A 19218-nucleotide genomic window follows, 5' to 3' on the forward strand; every position below is an offset into this window, starting at 1 on the left:
AGACAGCAAAACCTTATAAATATTTTTTTATAGATTAAATAATAAATAACAGTCCCCAAAAGGGTTCGAAACACGCTATTTGTCCATGTGAGATTATATATTTCTTGGCTATTATTTGATGTCCACTTCATATAATCGACTTATGCATAAACAAAAACCAAAATATAGGTCGTTGACCTCGGATATACCCGTGTACATCGTTTTTTTTTTTTTTTTTCGGATTGTGTAATACTGTTGGCCTTACTGGCCTCTACAGCGTCACCGGGCGGGATGGGCGAGTTGAACTCAGCCGGATGTTGGGAGCCACACAGGGCTCAAGAGAGACGGACGTCCTAAGGGTGCCTCCTGTGAGGCCGGACCTTGGCTTAGGACTCCGTTGTAATCGGGAGGGACCATGTACATCGGGCGGTACACGGTCTAATGAATTAAAATTGTTACCGCGTACCAGGGACTCAGGGATGAATGTGCCAGTAGACATGTTTTTTTTAAAGAATAGGCGGACGAGCGTATGGCCACCTGATGGTAAGTGGTCACCAACACCCATTGTTATTGGCCTTGTAAGAAATGTTAACCATCGCTTACTTCACCATTGCACCACCAACCTTGGGCACTAAGATGTTATGTCCCTTGTGCCTTTAATTACACTGGCTCACTCACCCTACAATCCGGAACACAACAATAACAAGTACTGCTGTTTTGCCGTAGAATATCTGATGAGTGGGTGGTACTTACCCAGACGAGCTTGCACAAAGCCCTACCACCAGTACGTTTAGCTTATTGACGGAAAAACTGAAAAACTGGGCATTGAAAAAGTACATGAAGCTATTTATTTATTATAATATCAGCACCAACAAGATAAAAAAATAATAATTTTAAAAATCAAAATATTTATAACAAATAGAAAAGAATTAACAATTAAAATATTATAAAATTATCACTTGATTGGTATAAAATGAATAAAATATAAATATCTGAATACATTTGAATTTTTGAATATTAATTATTTGATTAAAAGCAAACAAAAGTAAGAGGTACATTTATACATAAAGAAAAATATGTTAAAAATTTATACATTATTTTTATACATTATTATTGAGGAAAAAAAAGATATTTTTTTACGAAACTGATTCAAATTGTGATTAAAAATATCAATTATAAGAGCTTCGTTTGACACTTTCTTATTGTTAATCATATTATTAAACATTTTGTAGATATTATTAAAATCGATGATAGCCTGTTAATTGGTGAGTAGCGCCCCTGATGGGAGTGAGTAAGTTTTTCAACGAAGGGAGTATACACAGATGGTCTAGTAGCTTTTTTAGGAGCACGAATCATAATTTTAGAAAGTTATACTATTATGAAAGGCCAACAAAGTCCACGAAGAAAACACTAACTATTTTGATTTTTTAAGTCCGTGGTCCGAGGCCCGTACACAGCGCTCGTGTGCCTCATAGGGTACACGAACTCGGCAGAACCGCAGCCCGTGTACCACCTACGGAGTACATCGGACTGTTAACGTGTTAAGACTCAGTACACTAATGACTGAGTTATATCTAAAAGTAAAAAACAGTGAAAACAAAATGAAACACAAAATTTAAATAATTTTCTTTATTATTATTTCTTATAAATATCGCAGATTTTGTAATATATTTAGAAAAAAAAACCGACACAACAGTATTTAAGTACAAACAATATGAAAAAGTTATTCAGTCAATTATAAACTTACTAAGAATATAATAAAAATGTTTTGATTACAAAGAACATGCAATAAAGTTATATTTATTATTGTCACATAAATAAAATTCTAGACTAATGAGTAATTACAGTTGTAATGTTAACATAAAATAGTTTCAAATGAAAAAAAAAAAAACTTTTTTAATTGTGCGATGTTTTGGCCCTTGGCAATGGCACATATGATAGGAAATAAATATTTGAATTAATCACCGATGCACTGTGATATGTTATTTTTTATTTAATATATATGTACCTACCCATCTTATAAAGGCAAGACTTAAAGATTTTCATGCCATATATTAGAAAGAGATAGTTAATCGTACAGTGAAATTAATTTATTTCTTCATTGAAAAAAAAAATTATAATGGAAGGCAAGAAAAGGCAAGATTCTTATAAAAAGTGGGTTAATTATACAAATATAAATTTTAAAGGTTTATGTAACTTGCCTTATGTACTAACGCCTTAGGCTTTAGATAATATCAAATTCAAAAAAAGAAAATATACTGTAAAAAATCCTTATAAACTATGTAACTTTTATATATTTATTATAAATATATCGAAAAAGTACACAGACGGTTATAACACATTGCACGTTAAGGCACCAGTTTTAAAAATGCAATAACTATCAGTCATATAACAAATGTAAATAAATATATATTTTTTCTTTTTATCAAAACTTTTGTAATACCTAGTCATGTCATGTCATGAAATTAATACTTATTTTTTTTTAGCTAACATTATTTTAGACTAGACATCCTTAACTATGAGTAAATTTGAAAGATAAAAAAAAATTAAAATAAAAAAAAAAGAAATTAAAATTATCTATAAATTAATGAATCAACAAAAATGTTACCGCTAGAATTAGTAATTCAAAAAAATTATAAAACGAAGACGTAATACGTAAATGAGTATATATATTTTTTATAAATATAGTCAAAAGTATAAAAGTCAGATCTCGTTAATCCGGTCGAGATTCCTATTAATTAGTGGCAAGATTCTTAAATGATTTATGGTGTTATTGTAATGCTTTGGTAATTTTGAGGCGGTTCGACGTTTTCACTAGGTGGTCACTGAAATTAAAATATAATTATATTTATAACTTGCACAATATTTTTTTAATTTAAATAAATACAGTTCTTTTGCTGGCTGATTCGAGGCTTGAACCCACGACCTCGGATGGTTATAAGACCTCAGACACCCATATTAATTAACCAAAATTTTACGATAATCGGTTGAGTAGTGGAAACAACAATAAAACTGTCTTTCACATTTATAATATTAGTTACGATAAAAATACATTTTGTTATGTACCGAATAGATGTCTATTTGAATGAGTTGGTATGTATATGTATTGTTTCATTTACGCTGTCCATATTAGTAGCCCGTCACTAGATGGCGCTATAGCACATTTGATTCTATAACGTTCAATTGTTTACCAAGTTTGGTTATACACAGAGAGGACAACGTCGTTAACGTCGGGTTTTGCTATATATTATATAGAAGTGAATTATTTCAAAGTAAAGTTTGACAGCTTGAAGGCTGTATAAAAGTTGTACACCGGCTTTCTTTTTGTTATTTTCTAAAAGCGATTATAACTTACCACGAATCTGTTAACTTTGGGTGCAAATGTTTTTGTGATCGTCGTCGTTTGCACCTTCATATTCTCGAATTTCTCGCGCAAACTGAAATAAAAATATATTCACACTTAAGACTAATACTTATATATTAAGATATTTTTTAATTTATTGTGAATTGTGTGGTGAAAATGCTATGTAGATGATTTATATATTTGAATTGCAAAAATATGGCAAATAACACTAGAACTTTAAACCATGTCTTAACCCATTAACGGTAAAGTAAGTTTATTAAGCGTACCTCTTAGCAGTCTCTAGCTGTGAGTCTCCGTCCTCCTCTCCCTGCCTCTCGAGTAGCGCGGAGGTCGGACGAGGCTCGTTTTCTCGTTCGCTCTCCGACCAGTGCTCGAAGCGGTCGCGGAAGCTCTTAGTTCTGGCCAGCTGCTGAGCCTGTAATTTTGTGAAAATGTTTTGTTCATAACACAAGTGTTACGTCATTTAATAAAGATTTTTATTATGTAATTTTCGTTCGTTCACTAAATATATATAGTTATCTGTATCATGCCCCCCACCTGCTGCAGCGCCTCGTCCGTGTGTCGCGCGTAGGGCCGCTCGTCGTCGCTGTCGTAGTCGTCGTCGCTGCACTCGGACGACGAAGATCGGCGCGCCTCGTCGGCCGGCGGCGGCGTGAAGCGCTTCAGCGGCTTGGGGCCTGCGAACCGACACACATGCATACACATACTGAGTGTACTTAGCGCACGGGTGGTGCGTGTTGGCACTGGCGGTGTTTGTGTGTGCGGTTGTGTAACACGGGTTGTGCGTGTGTGTAGCACGGGTGGTGCGTGTGTGTAGCACGGGTGGTGGGTGTGTGGCACGGGCGGTGCGTGTGTGGCACGGGCGGTGCGTGTGTGGCACGGGCGGTGTGTGTGTGTGTGTGTGCGTGTGTGTACTGACCGAGCTGGTCGTCGGGGCGGTCGCGGCGCTCCTCCATCTGGCGGAAGACAGAGATCATGCGCGAGGCGGTCTGGCGGGTGGCGGCCAGCCCGGTGTCGGCGGGCTGCTCCTCGCAGCGCACCACGCCGGGCTCGTGGTACAGCTCGGGCGACGGCGACTTGGGGCGCTGGGGGGGCCGACTGGTTAACACGTGGTGAGAGCAAGCGAAGCGACAAGGCAACGCATCTCATTGACTGAACAAGGCACCATATTATTACTGTACTCGAAAAATTAGTATTAATCATAAAAAGTTTACTAAATCGATATAAAGTTCATTCAGATTAAATTATTTTCATTTCAATTAAGTAGTTATATTTTTATCGCTAGAACAAATGTCAGATGAATAATGACGTCATATATTTAAGGTTTAATTAAAAATTGGAAATGTTGACGCCCTTCATGAAAATTTTTCCATAAAGCCCACGGGCATAAAACATTCCTCAAACTTACAATGCGCCGAGAATTGTTTGTAATTACGCTAACTCACGCTTCAAAATATTATGTCATCAAAACACATCTAAATTAAGTAAAGACGTTTCGGGGCAGATTAACAAATAAATGGGAAATTAGTTGCATCAAGCCCTTCCAATGGCTTTCCTCATTGTTGCCATTCGACGATAAAAAAAATGTGTGCCAAGGCACTTTTAAGATTTTTTGTGTAAATAACAAATCCTACGTTGGCGTCATCTGACGCTCGAAATCTTAGGCTTACTAGCATGACGTTCAAAGTTAATAACAATAATCAATAGGCACTTGAAGCAAGTCCACGATTAGTGTGTAGTGAGGGGCCTGTCACCTGCGGCTGTCTGGGTGGCGTCATACGGAACTCCTTGCGCCTGGTCTCCGGCTTGTAAGTCTCGAAGAACTTGAACCGGTCCGATATATCCGCAGTTTCTATCTTCACGTCTTCCAACTTGTCGCCGGCACGAACGACGTCCTTCGGTACAAATGGCTGTGAACAATATACAAACTGAGATTTTTTTATGAATTGACTAACTTAGCTGTTGTTAGCTCATAAGAACTGATCCGTGTTTTAAAAATTATTTATATTTTGTTCTAGTAGTTATAACATTAATACCAACGTATATTTTATATTATACTTTTAAATTATTTTAAATCTAATTTTAAGTAATTAGTGTCTGTTTTGCATGTCACCTATAAATATGGAAACTTTTACCCTTAGACCTATTAACTTGTAAGCTTTAATTTGTAATTGTTACTATATGTCATGTAATGTAATCCGAAATAAATAAATATCTTAGAGGATGTTGATGAAAATCGCGGTTTGAAATCGTTTCCAATGAGTTATTAGCGCGTTTTGGGGTTAAGAACGACTCGTACCGTGACGGCAAACGGCATAACGCTCTGTAATGTCGTCATGCCCCCCCTCCTCCAACGCCACTTCAATTATAAATTTCTATCAGTTTCACATCTACAGAACTTCCCGTGACGGCCATATTTTTTAATTTAAACTCTATACCAAATTTAGAAAAACAACTGACTTAACTTGTAAGAGTAATGATGAAAAAAATAATGTAAATAAAAAACGGTACTTACGATTTCCTTTCTCTTTGGAGGTTCTTGAGCTGGTGGGGACAGAGGCGCCATGTGTTTCGCGTTCGCGTCCAATTCCAGGAAAATGGATCGCGATTTCTTTGCTATACCTGTAAAATGATGTAATTAACATTTGTAACTTTTTTATATATATTTTTTATAGAATAGGAAGGCGGACGAGCATATGGGGCACCTGATGGTAAGTGGTCACCAACGCCCATAGACATTGGCATTGTAAGAAATGTTAACCATCGCTTACTTCACCAATGCACCACCAACCTTGGGAACTAAGATGTTATGTCCCTTGTGCCTGTAATTACACTGGCTCTCTCATCCTTCAAAAACACAACAATACCGAGTACTGCTGTTTTGCGGTAGAATATCTGATGAGTGGGTGGTACCTATCCAGATGAATTCCAGGTAAGCACAGCAAGTAATACATATAAAATAATTTATTTTTCACATCTGTTTTTTTATCTTACCTTCATTAAACAGTGTCGGGTCATCCACTTCCCTGTTCTTCGGAGGCTGATTCTCATCATTGAAGATCTCTCCGTTCTCGAAACGCTGTTTGATAGCTCGTGCCTTCTCGGAGTCCAGTTCCAGCTCCCGAGCTATCTTGTCTGATGAAGTTACACCTAAAATTTATAATATAAAGAGGTCACCTCTTGTACTCTTGAAGAAGTAACGGAGTGAGAACTATAAGCTTCACGCATAATTTATTTCATATTTTTTTAATCGGCTGATCATTTCGCGTCGAGGATCGAAATTGCGGTTTAACAGAAAACCCCTGTTAGCATTCCTGCCACCAATCCCAACGGACATGATTAGTGTAATAGTAATGTTTAATTTCGATTTGTATAAATATATTTTCGTACGAAAGGCCGTTGATCTTGTATCTGAACTCTTTTCAGTCGTGTCGGATTGCCGTCCCAAAGGAATATGAGAGTTCTGTGTTTTCGTACACAATTGTCTATTAAATCTTGAGATTGGCCACCGTAACCAAAATCAGCGAGGACATAAACAGTTATATAGGCCTCGATGTAAATAATTCTTTTAATAAAATGTTAGCTTAACCAATTCATTGCGATTCAGCGCACGATTGGCTAATTTCGTCGTAAATTTGTCTGCGTCAACGACAGCATGATTAAAAAAAGGTAAATTTGGTCATTTTGACCACGGAATGGGTTAATTTTAGTGTAAGTATAACTTACCCTGTTCGCATTGCATCACCGACTGCTCGTACATTTCCTTGATTTTCGCTTGTTTTCCCTAAAATTATTAATTCGATTTAATAAAACATCTCTGAACATTCGAAAGGCAATATTTTTGTTTATTTTCGTACGTGACTTTGATGTATATTTATATTAATTTGATTTAATTAATCAATTTTAAACTGTCTTTAAATGTAGACCATTAGATTTATAATTATAAAAGATTTTTTTAATATTTGAAATGAGCATGGTACTAAGGAAAGCGTGCCAAAACTAGGAGTAGCGGTGCTCACCAGGAAGAGCCTGCTGCGGATGTTCTGTATCTCCTGCTTGCGCTGGTGGTGTCGCGCGGCGGAGGGCGGGCCGCGCTCGAAGCGCCCCACCAGCTCGCTCATGTCGCACAGGGACGTCTGCTCGCGCACTGTGTTGTGCGCGTACGACTTCTTCAGCACAGAGTCCTCGTCTACACACACAAAAATTAAATTAAACATTTATTTATTTATAAACAAAATCCAAAATATTTGACATAATATATTCACAGTTTATCATAGACTTTACATAAGCTAGAAAATTTCTTGTTCACATTGATTATAAATCAAATGCCTTTTATTACTAAGCGAACACAACGTTAGCGCGATCTAAAATACAAGTCACGCCATCTAGTTCGTAAACATGTAAACTATTCTTGTTACAATGCAACGTTTTAATTGAAACATAATAATGGACTGAATGGATAAGAATGGACCAACCTTCGTCTTCCGCTTCGCTCGAGCTGCGCTCAACTTGAACTCCGTTGAGATACTCATCTGAGACCCCGATGTCCATACCCTTCGCTTTGAATCTGTAAAAAAGGAAACTATTTAAACCACTTTCCATAATACAGATTAAAAAACGAAATATTATATTTTCTTCAGAGTCGGTCCTGGGTTAGAGCGAGAGGAGAGACCGATCTCTAGGAAAGAGAGCGGAAATGTCAAAAACAATTTCAAAATATACATGAACGTTGTGCGATTTTTATAAATGTGGTATTTATTATTTATATAACATAAGCTGAAATGTAATTTATGTGAAGTGAAGTACTTTACAATAGTTCGTCACCAGAGAAATATCACAACATATGTTAATAAATATAAGATTTTTAATCATATATATTTAAGTACATATGAAACATCAAACGCTACCGCCTAATAAAGTGCGCCTGTGTTTGCGCACGCACTTGTGTGTTATATGCCCTGATATTGGCGCTTTTTTTTCTGTCGATAATTTTTAATAGCAGCGGCGTCTGGAAGTTGGAAGTGTTTACACTAACGTACCTCGGAAAGCACGTAAAGCCGTTGGTCCTGCGCCTGAACTCTTTCCGGTCGTGTCGGATTGCCGTCTCATCGGATTATGAGAGTTAGGGAATAGAGAGTGCACCTGTGTTTGCGCACACACTTGTGCACTATATATCTCCTGCGCAGTTGGCTAATCTCCTTGAGATTGGCCACCGTGGCCGAAATCGGTCTGGAGGACATTATCATTAAAAATTATTAGTTTTTTAACACAACGGCAGGTGGAATGTATAAAAATAAAGTACTCCAAATAGTCACGTCGTCTGGCTCTTTTTTATAGAATAGGAAAGCGGACGAGCTTATGGGCCACCTGATGGTAAGTGGTCAACGCCCATAGACATTGGCATTGTAAGAAATATCAACCATCGCTTACATAGTGCGCCACCAACCTTGGGACCTAAGATTTTATGTCCCTTGTGCCTCTAATTACACTGGCTCACTCACCCTTCAAACCGGAACACAACAATACAAAGTACTGCTGCTTTGCGGTAGAATATCTGATGAGTGGGTGGTACCTACCCAGACGAGCTTGCACAAAGCCACCAATGAGTGACTGGCTCGATTTAAGCCGACTAAATATAATTTCATAAGAATTGTCATACAGACATTTTATTCATATATGCTTTGACTGATTAAATAAGTCCAAGATTTACCAAAATACTACATGTATAAGGTTGTCTGGAAGAGATCGATCTTTTAGCGATAAGACCGCCTTTTGAACATTAATAGTTTTCTTTTTTTATGTTTGTGTTGCAACTGTATGACTCTGTACCTCCTTTGGTGTACAATAAAACATTTTCTATTCTATTATATACTGTAAAAATAATTCTTAATCGAGCGCCCATCTGAATGTAGATGTTATCGAAAACTGGCACGAAACCGAAGTTTACAGTATTTATAATAATAATATCCTGGGACATTTTTCACACGCGGCCATCTCCCAAATTTAGCTTGTACAGAGCTTGTACTATGGAAACCAGACAACTAATATACTACATATACAATTTTTCTTTTTGTAAATACATATTATATAGATAATTACTCCCAGACTCAGGACAAACAGACATGTTCATGCACACAAATATCTGTCCTGGGTGGGAATCGAACCCACACCCTTCGCCGTGAAAGGCAAGCAGCCACGAACCACGCCAAGCGGCTCGTAAAATTATTACTATTGTTTATTTAATAATTAAAATACATAATTATATTTTATTTTTTTAATTGCACTAGTATATATATATATATATATATATATATATACTTCTCTACCGAAATACCATTGACTTCATTTGAATTTGTCACAGTTACTCCTTCCCCGACGTAGACGCTCCCTAAGAACGGATTTTACGCAAATCCTATCGAAAATACATTTTTTCTCTCATCTATCCATGCGAAGCCGGGACGATTGTCTAGTATATGTTCATTATATTTATTATAGGAAACCACATCATCCGTCTCATATAAATAAGTAACAGCAATATTATTAACAATAATAATTCAAATTAAAGATATAAACTTTATTAATTAATTAATTTGAAAAAATAACAACTAAAAAAATACATTAATCATAATAACTATCAATTATATTTATATATGCATATATAATTAACGAATACTAATGACATTGTTTTTTATCATTTATATAATATTATATAAAAAAAACCTTTGTCTTTTTTTTTATAGAATAGGAAGGTGGACGAGTATATGGGCCACCTGATGGTAAGTGGTCACCAAACGCCCTTAGACATCGGCATTGTAAGAAATGTCAACCATCGCTTATAGCCAATGCGCCGCCAACCTTGGGAACTAAGATTTTATGTCCCTTGTGCCTGTAATTACACTGGCTCACTCACCCTTCAAACCGGAACACAACAATATCAAGTATTGCTGTTTTGCGGTAGAATATCTGATGAGTGGGTGGTACCTACCCAGACGAGCTTGCACAAAGCCCTACCACCAGTAGTGTCTTGATGTATAATTTACAATAATTAAATAAATTTAAGTTCGAATGTCTAGCACACCATTTCTTATATTAAATAAGTCACACTATATATATTTTTTAATATTAAGTCTTATATATTATTATTAATTTCAATTACTGTAACGTGTTTACGATATAACTTACTCAAATTAATTTTAAAAATATTAAATAAATCACTTACACTAATAAACGTTCTGAAACTGTGAATACACTCCGTTCTTTTTTGTTTTTTTTTTAATTTCACTTCGAACAGTATATTGTGTTACAGTAAAACTGTTACTGCCTTGATGCTAGACTGACAATGATGCTTTCTTTTTTAAATTGCCAACACATATTTTTTATGTTAAAAAACCCATCGCATCTATTGCAAGGGTATAGAGTTGAAATTCGAATAACCCGATCTGAAATTACCGCAAGTGAATAATGTTTCTCGTCTCGAGAGGAAACATTCATCTGTTTTTAATTCAACGTTATTTATTGATTGATGTTTCATTGCTTGGTTTTTATGTTGAATTTTTTAATATATTCAAAAGAAACGAGTAATGTATGTGTTCGTTTACTAGTAGTGAAATAAGACATGTGTTTGATACACATGTTTCGAGGCTGTAAAAATAGTTTGATGACGCAAAACTGTAGACGGTATACGTGGATTGATATAGTTTAATACAAATTATCATATAATTTTTTATATGATTTTTTTATTTTAACTTCAAAGAAGGGACTTATAGAATTAAACTTCATACACATTAGTTTTAGTCTTTATGTAGTAAAGTCTTGTATAAAATATAATATGTACACTGTTGTATTGTATTAATAAAATATTATATTTCATGTATAAGGTATAGCCGAGATGGCCCAGTGGTAAGAACGCGTGAATCTTAACCGATGATCGTGGGTTCAAGCCCGGGCAAGCACCACTGACTTTTCATGTGCTTAATTTGTAATTATAATTCATCTCGTGCTTTACGGTGAAGGAAAACATCGTGAGGAAACCTGCATGTGCCTAATTTCATTGAAATTCTGCCACATGTGTATTCCACCAACCCGCACTGGAGCAGCGTGGTGGAATAAGCTCCAAACCTTCTCCTCAAAAAAAAAAAAAGGGAGAGGAGGCCTTAGCCCAGCAGTGGGACATTTACAGGCTGTTACTGTATGTATAAGGTTGTCTGGAAGAGATCGATCTTTTAGCGATAAGACCGCCTTTTGAACATTAATAGTTTTCTTTTTTTATGTTTGTGTTGCAACTGTATGACTCTGTACCTCCTTTGGTGTACAATAAAACATATTCTATTCTATATACTGTTAAAATAATTAATCGAGCGCCCATCTGAATGTAGATGTTATCGAAAACTGGCATATAAAAATCCTTTGTTGTTTGTCACTGGTGGTAGAGCTTTGTGCAAGCTCGTCTGGGTAGGTACCACCCACTCATCAGATATTCTACCGGAAAATAGCAGTACTTGGTATTGTTGTGTTCCGGTTTGAAGGGTGAGTGAGCCAGTGTAATTACAGGCACAAGGGACATAACATCTTAGTTCCCAAGGTTGGTGGCGCATTGGTGATGTGAGCGATGGTTGACATTTCTTACAATGCCAATGTCTAAGGGAGTTTGGTGACCACTTACCATCAGGTGGCCTATATGCTCGTCCGCCTTCCTATTCTATAATGTATATAAATATATATATAAATATATATATATATATATATATATATATATATATATATATATATATATATATATAATTTTATTTAGAATAGTGAAGATTTTAATTTTAGTTGTTATTAATAAGTATTTTTTTTAAATATTATGTTATAGTATAACATTTTAGTTACAATTAATCAGCAAGTATCAAAACTATTCAGAACCTTGAACTCTGTTAGATCTTACTTCATGTAACAAACTGGTTTTTTTTTCAAGAGTTAGTTTCCGCTAATGAGAGATCCCAAAAAAAACGTTGAATTCGTTGTTAAAACTATTCCAACTTTTGTATTTATATAATAAATACACAAGTGTGTATGTTGGTTTGTTCAGTACTCACACATCAACATGGATTTATCATTGAGATACTTTATGAGCTTGGAAGTAACATGGGTTACTTTCTAATCCACAATTTGTCCCGGAAAGGAGCGAAAACGGAGGTAAAAACTTGAATAGTATCTAAATAATATACTCAAATATATATCTCCCGTTCAACTAATATTATTTAACCGAACATAGTATGTATATACTTATATATTACTTATATTTAATAATTGACCGTTTCTTTATATATTTTTTCTGTACGTGTTGCTAAGCCATTCGTCAGATTGCGTCGTGAGTTTCAATTTACCTACAACAGCTCCAATGCCGCGGTTAGTTAGCGCACGATACTTATAAGACAGTGTTCGTGTAAAGTATACCGGGGTTGAGAGTCACCACTTCTAGAGAGCTGGTTCTTCCTGACTGATGTCAGTCCGGTTCCGGCCTCGGGGTTGCCTCCTTTACCCGGGCTGTTCCTCACAGGTTATCCTGTCGTATCTTTAATTTTTGGCCCGGGCCAGGGTCTCAATGACCCAGTGGCTGTTGTAAAACGGTACTTATATGAGTGTTCGTGTGAGGTATGCCGGGGTTGTGAGTCGACACTTCTTTGAATATCTCCGGCGTAGTACTATCAATATACGATAGCTGGAGCGCAAGTCGTGTCTTAAAATATTTAATTTCCCTTGCAATGCGCGTAACATGTATGTTTATAATAATAATGATATATTTGAGAGTGTTGGCCCAGTGGATAGAATATGTGGTTCTTAAACGAAGAATTCTGTTTCAATTTTGAGTTATTTCATTATTTATTTTACTTAAATTGTATTTTTATTTGTCTCGTGCTCGGAATAAGAAAATCATGAAAGCTACACTGTGTCACGTGAATTTCAGCATCGTGGTGGAGTAAGTTCCAAGTTTTTTTGGTGGGAGGCCCTCGTGCAAGCTCGTCTGGCTACCGTCTTGGTACGTCAGATATTCTCTAAAAAAGCAATACTTAGTATTATTGTCTTCCGGGTGGAAGGTTGAGTGAGCCAGTGTAATTACAGACACAAGGGACATAACATCTTAGTTCCCAATGTTGGTGGCGCATTGGCAATGTAAGAAATGGTTAATATTTCTTACAGCGCCAATGTTTATGGGCGATGGTGACCACTTACCCGTCACACATCAGGTGCGTCTACCAATATATAAAAAACTTCTACCTGTCTTCAGAAAGCAACACACATGACACAACTTGTATAAATTTTAGTTTACAACTTAAGTCAAAGACAAAACACTTGTCACCAATATTTGTTGATAACACAAACGCAGGCAATATTTCTTGTTATGGGGTTGGCTAAACGAGTACCGTAATAATAATAAATAATGTCCTCCGCACCGATTAATCGAAACACCCAATAACTTTTTTACTGGCCCAAGCTGGGATTTGAACCCAGGGCCTCGGGGTCTGCGGCCTTATATGAGCCACTAGACCACCGAGGCAGGCAGTCCTACAACAGCACTCACTTGGCCAGCTTGGACAGCAGCGCGCTGCTCTTCTCCCGCGGCGCGCGCGGCTCGGGCGCGACGGGCTCCTCCTCCCTGCCCTTGCGCTCGAACACCTCGAACCTCGACTTCACGTCCAGCGACGCCAGCTCCTCGAGACCCAGGTCCGGCTTGTCAGATGCTGTTAGGAAAATTGTTTTTTTAATATATATATATCATAATATATTTAAATTTTTAAACAAAGTCATCGCATAATGTAGTTCAACAGTAAAGGTTTTATACGAAGTGTGCTTTATAAAAAGAATACAGAATAGCAAAAATAAAGTTGATAGAACGAGCTTAGAGTTTCAGCAACAAATTATTGTAGTAATTTTGGATAATTTCATAAAACAATCGACATACAAGTAACATACATACAGTCATACAGATGCATCTCTAATAAAGAGAGTATCAATTATTCTCTTGAGAATTTAAAATTCTCCCCTCTCCACTTGGAAGCAATTGTCCATTATAATACAGTAACAATATATTATATAAATAAAAAAATATTACATATTTACTTTAATCCATGTTTATTATGGAATTCATAATGAATAATATTAAATTATTATAACAAATTTAAATACAGACCTCTAACGACATCTGGTGGCAGCTCAACCGGTTGACTTTCACAAATAATCATTTGGTGCTTTTTGGGTGCAGCTGTAACAAAAAAATACATAAATATATTTTTTTATGAAAGCGTACTACTCTTTTGTAACACCATTTCTAACATACAACAAAAGTTTGATTCTTATTATACTTATTTTATTTATGAAATTCAACTGTCTTTAGAAAATATATCTCCAATTATTATTATTTCGAACTAAAAACGAAATAGATATATATTTTTTTATATTTGACGAGCCGGTTGGCGTGGTTTGCCTTTCACGTCGAAGGTTGTAGGTTCGATTCTCACCCAGGACAGGTATTTGTGTGCATGAATATGTCTGTTTGTCCTGAGTCTGGGTGTAATTATCTATAAAAGTATGTATTTACAAAAGAAAAATAGTATATGTAGTATATCAGTTTCCATAGTACAAGTTCTGCTTAATTTGGGATCAGATGGCCGTGTGTGAATAATGTCCCAGGATATTATTATTATCTTACATGTTGAAATTCTACCACATGTGTATTCTACCAACCCGCATTGGAGCAGCGCGATGGAATAAGCTCCAAGAACCTTCTCCTCAAAAAGGGAGAGGAGGCCTTAGCCCAGGGACATTTACAAGTGGTATCTAACAATAATAAATTACAAATGAAGGCTACAATAGTTACCGTCCATTTCATCATCACCGTCCACAGGTTTCGGTTCAAACAGATGTTTGAAATGCGGCTTGCAATATAACGTCGTGTGGTCGCTCTGGTAGGTCTCCACACTGTAGGAATACATTCATTAGTAACTCATAACGCAACCACAAGAGAAGATAGATACACAACTTCTACAATGAGTTTTTTAATGATATTAATAAGGAAGGCAAGGCCAGCTGATGTTTAGTGATCACCACCACCCATATACATTAGCGATGTAAGAAATATTAAACATTCTTTATATCGCCTATACGCCACCAACCATGGGAACTAAGATGTTATGTCCCTTGTGCCTGTAATTACACTGGCTCACTCACCCTTCAAACCGAAACGCAACAATACTAAGTATTGCTATTTACCGGTAGAATATCTGATGAGTGGGTGGTACCTACCCAGACGAGCTTGCACGAAGCCCGATGAAAGCGATGGCTAACATAAGTTACAATGCCAATGTCTATAGGCGTTGGTTACCACTTACCATCTGCCTACCTATTCTATAAAAAATACAAAGACAAGACTAATAATAACAATAATACATTTATAAATATCGGTTCGTTTCAGGCGCTTCTTTACAGGCTGTTACTCGTGAGCCCCCGTCGCCCGTAGTAAAAAGGTAGGTAGGTAAAAGTGTATAAACTTACGTAAGGTGCTTGTCACACTGCACACAACGGAAGCATTCCTTGTGCCAGGCCCGTTTCTCGGCCTTGATGCGCTCCATCGCGTACACGGGCCGTGAACACTTCGCGCAGGTCGGATTTTCGTTCTCTGCTTTCATTTTCTTGCACAACTTCTCTGAACTCTTCGACTGTTGATTGAAATGGAAAAAATATTAAAATGTTATATATATTATTTATGTGAGTATTGCTTTATGGTTATATAAGTATTTTATAAAGTGTAAGGTCAGAAGAAATACCAGATGACTGTGGTTACTTAGACCCTGTGTTCCTTTCGTAATAAAATATATATATATATATATATATATTTATATGCGCTTTGCCGGCCCGCAAGATGCCTCTTCACGCCTCGTTTGAAGGAACCCGGGTTGTAAGAGGAGGGGAACACGTGAGCTGGTAAGGAATTCCATTTTTTGGAAGTGCGACAAAGAAATGAGTTGCCAAATTTCTTTGTGCGCGATGGAATTGATGTCACAGTTAGGCGGTGACATCGAGAGCGAGCACGCGTAGACTTATGATGGAAGGGGGAAGCAGGAATTAGAGAGAATAATTCCTCAGAGCACTCGCCGTGATACAGTCGGTAATAGATATGTGAAATTAGAATTGTCATCACCTGTTCAATTATAGTTCATTGGTGTGTCAATAAAAAACGTTTTTCCTTTGTAAATTTGGGCTTCGTTTTAAACCTACTGGGGCAAGCACCCTGAAGATTTGCTTACGGGTTTCTTTTACATAGTAAGTTAGCACTAAGAAAGGATTTTTAAATATGTAACCCCTAGGGTAGAGGATAAATTTTTGAAGGAAGAGAAAATTTTAAATTCGTATTAAGAAATTCTGAATCATGAAACGAGCGAAGCCATGGTAAAGCGCTAGTATAGTTGTAAATCTATATGATTGAGCTATTTTATGGAGACGCAATTGTTATCAGCGCAATAAATTTCTATTTCGTAATAAATACTCAAACTCTATTCAGCTAGACTATTTTTTTTAAATATATATATCATATATTTAATTTATATTATAAATCATTGCGGAGCCCAAAGTAGCGTGACAAAGAGGTTTATTAAAGAAGGAGTAGCAGCAGCTAATTTATAGCAGGCATTATGGCACTTGAAAAGAAATCCAAAAGCAATAAACATTTTGCAATAGCATAAAAATGGCTTAAATTAAATTACAAAAAAGTAACCGCATATTAAATTTATAAAATACATTATATTTAAATGTAAAATAATTTAATGAAAAAAAAAAACAATCGACGAGGATGGGATTCGAACCCACGCGTGCAGAGCACATTGGATTAGCAGTCCAACGCCTTAACCACTCGGCCACCTCGTCATGTCAACGTATTACGAAATATACTGTCAATTTTCAATTCCATAAATAGAATGTTGTTATTTACAAAACTTTTTTCTACTAAAAAGACCCTTTAATGTACGAATAAACAAAATCATTTTTTTTAATTTAGAATATGTTCTACACATTGTTATTCTGCATTATTTTTCCCTATAAATTTTGCTTATTTTCATGAATGTTAAAAAGTATAGTTGGACACTTATTTTCCTGCTTGACTGAGAAAAGCTGAGGCCTTATAATGAGATTTTATATTGAGATAGATATTATTTAGAATCCTTTAATGACTCCAATTAACCTTTTGATTTCTAAAAGTAAAAAAATTAATAGCTTGTAACGGCTGGGCTAAGGCGTCATGTCTTATTAAGGAGAAGGCTTGGAGATTACTACACCACGCTCTTCCAAAGCGTGTTAGTAGTACACAACTAATAGACTTTTATTCGACAATTGCAGGTCTTCTCACGATGTGTTCCTTCAACGCCGAGATGAATTATAAGCACATAAATGAAAATGTAGAGGTGCTTGCCTGGAATTGAATAAGCAATTTCGACTTTAAAAAAAACAATTAAAACAAACTATATTTGAGGTCATCGCCAAGACAAGTCATAAAAGATAAATATTCTTAATGGCTTACACAGCTGTTTTATTTTTTATTTTAAATGTTTATGCTATTAATTGTGTTCGTATTCATTCGTATTCGAATCTTCAATATTATTCTTTACTTGTAGTATTCGTTTTGTTACATTAAAATTTAATAATTCTTTTATACTAAGTGAATGCTTTGCGAAGCATTTTTGTTTATTTTTGAAAACAATTAGTATAAATAGCTAAAGTCTACGTATCAACTATGTATATACAAGAGAAATACCACCGACTGACTGACTCATCACGAGATCTCCGAAACTATCGAGCCAATTGACTTGAAATTTTGCAGTTACTGCCTTCGCGACGCAAAGGTTTTGTTCAAATTAAATTTTTCATTTTTATGAAATTAGAAAAGGAGAGGTGTTGTTTTGTATGACTTTTATCTGCATAAAACGGGAAAGGCAGCTAGTGTTATATATATTTTCCAATTATAATAAAAATAATAAAAATAAAATACATATGAAATATACCATAGGTTTATTTTAGACTTAATTTTACGTCGCAGATTAATATATATAATATAATATATATCTAGCGGTGCAGAGAGGCAACAGTGCCAGCGTCTTGGGTACAATGCCACAGGACAATCTTTTAGACGGCGTGTTTCTGCTTTAAATTTGTAATGTGTATTTTGTTCTTTTTATCTTAATTTTGTATTTTATAAAAATGACTGTATGTTAGGTCTCATAAAAAAATGAATAAATCGTTTTATTTGTAAGATATATAACATATAAATATACGTATATAAGCGATACAAGATATTATATTAATATTTGGAGAATAATTTTATATATTACTATGCTAGAAATAGGGTCGATAAAAAGTTATTGGAATTTTCTGTAGAAAAATTCTCAGTAGAAATCCGGAGTCCGAGAGGTGTGTGCACTCCCGTGCCTCAGAGCGCACATTAATTAAATACATGTTTTTGAATTTGAAAACCAATTTGCTTTATATTGATTGTCTAAATCATATTATTATTTTTCTACAATAAATATTATTTTGTTTGATTACTCATGTAACTTTATTTATGAGTATTAGCCATTAGAATAAGCCATACAAAGTTTTGTCAAATTTTTATATTATTTGTTATTAAAAATATTTTAATTTTGTCATTTATTAATTTTAATAATTCTATCGTCTATTTTTTTTTCTTTTCTTTAAATTCGTACAATTAAATGTGTATTGTCATAATTTTAAGCTGATGCTGTTATTTTGGTTCACATTTGTTTACGATCTTAGGATGGTTCTAAATAAACTATTATTATTATTTTTACGAGTGTGAGGTAAAAGAGTGCACCTTGGTCTGCGCACAT

General features: G+C 35.5%; 1 protein-coding gene and 1 non-coding gene across 3 annotated transcripts in view; both read right to left on the minus strand.

Moving 5' to 3' along the window:
• Window positions 1-2426: 2426 nt before the first annotated feature.
• Window positions 2427-19218, minus strand: part of LOC126777863 (uncharacterized) — a 43417-nt gene continuing 26625 nt past the window's right edge. For both annotated transcript variants that reach the window (XM_050501110.1, XM_050501111.1), the window contains exons 3-17: window positions 15878-16041; window positions 15204-15304; window positions 14517-14588; window positions 13908-14067; window positions 7819-7910; window positions 7363-7532; window positions 7070-7127; window positions 6338-6493; window positions 5859-5965; window positions 5098-5253; window positions 4263-4428; window positions 3881-4020; window positions 3610-3758; window positions 3335-3416; window positions 2427-2804 (exon numbers count right to left, since the gene is read on the minus strand). In XM_050501110.1, coding sequence (XP_050357067.1) covers window positions 2802-2804; window positions 3335-3416; window positions 3610-3758; window positions 3881-4020; window positions 4263-4428; window positions 5098-5253; window positions 5859-5965; window positions 6338-6493; window positions 7070-7127; window positions 7363-7532; window positions 7819-7910; window positions 13908-14067; window positions 14517-14588; window positions 15204-15304; window positions 15878-16041 — 1776 coding nt within the window. In that variant the 3' untranslated portion in view covers window positions 2427-2801. The remainder of the gene's footprint in view (window positions 2805-3334; window positions 3417-3609; window positions 3759-3880; window positions 4021-4262; window positions 4429-5097; window positions 5254-5858; window positions 5966-6337; window positions 6494-7069; window positions 7128-7362; window positions 7533-7818; window positions 7911-13907; window positions 14068-14516; window positions 14589-15203; window positions 15305-15877; window positions 16042-19218) is intronic.
• Window positions 17164-17245, minus strand: Trnas-gcu (transfer RNA serine (anticodon GCU)). The gene has a single exon. It is a non-coding gene; the product is annotated as a tRNA-Ser (tRNA).

Source organism: Nymphalis io, chromosome 24 (assembly GCF_905147045.1).
Source record: "Nymphalis io chromosome 24, ilAglIoxx1.1, whole genome shotgun sequence".
In the NCBI taxonomy this organism is placed as follows: domain Eukaryota; kingdom Metazoa; phylum Arthropoda; class Insecta; order Lepidoptera; family Nymphalidae; genus Nymphalis; species Nymphalis io.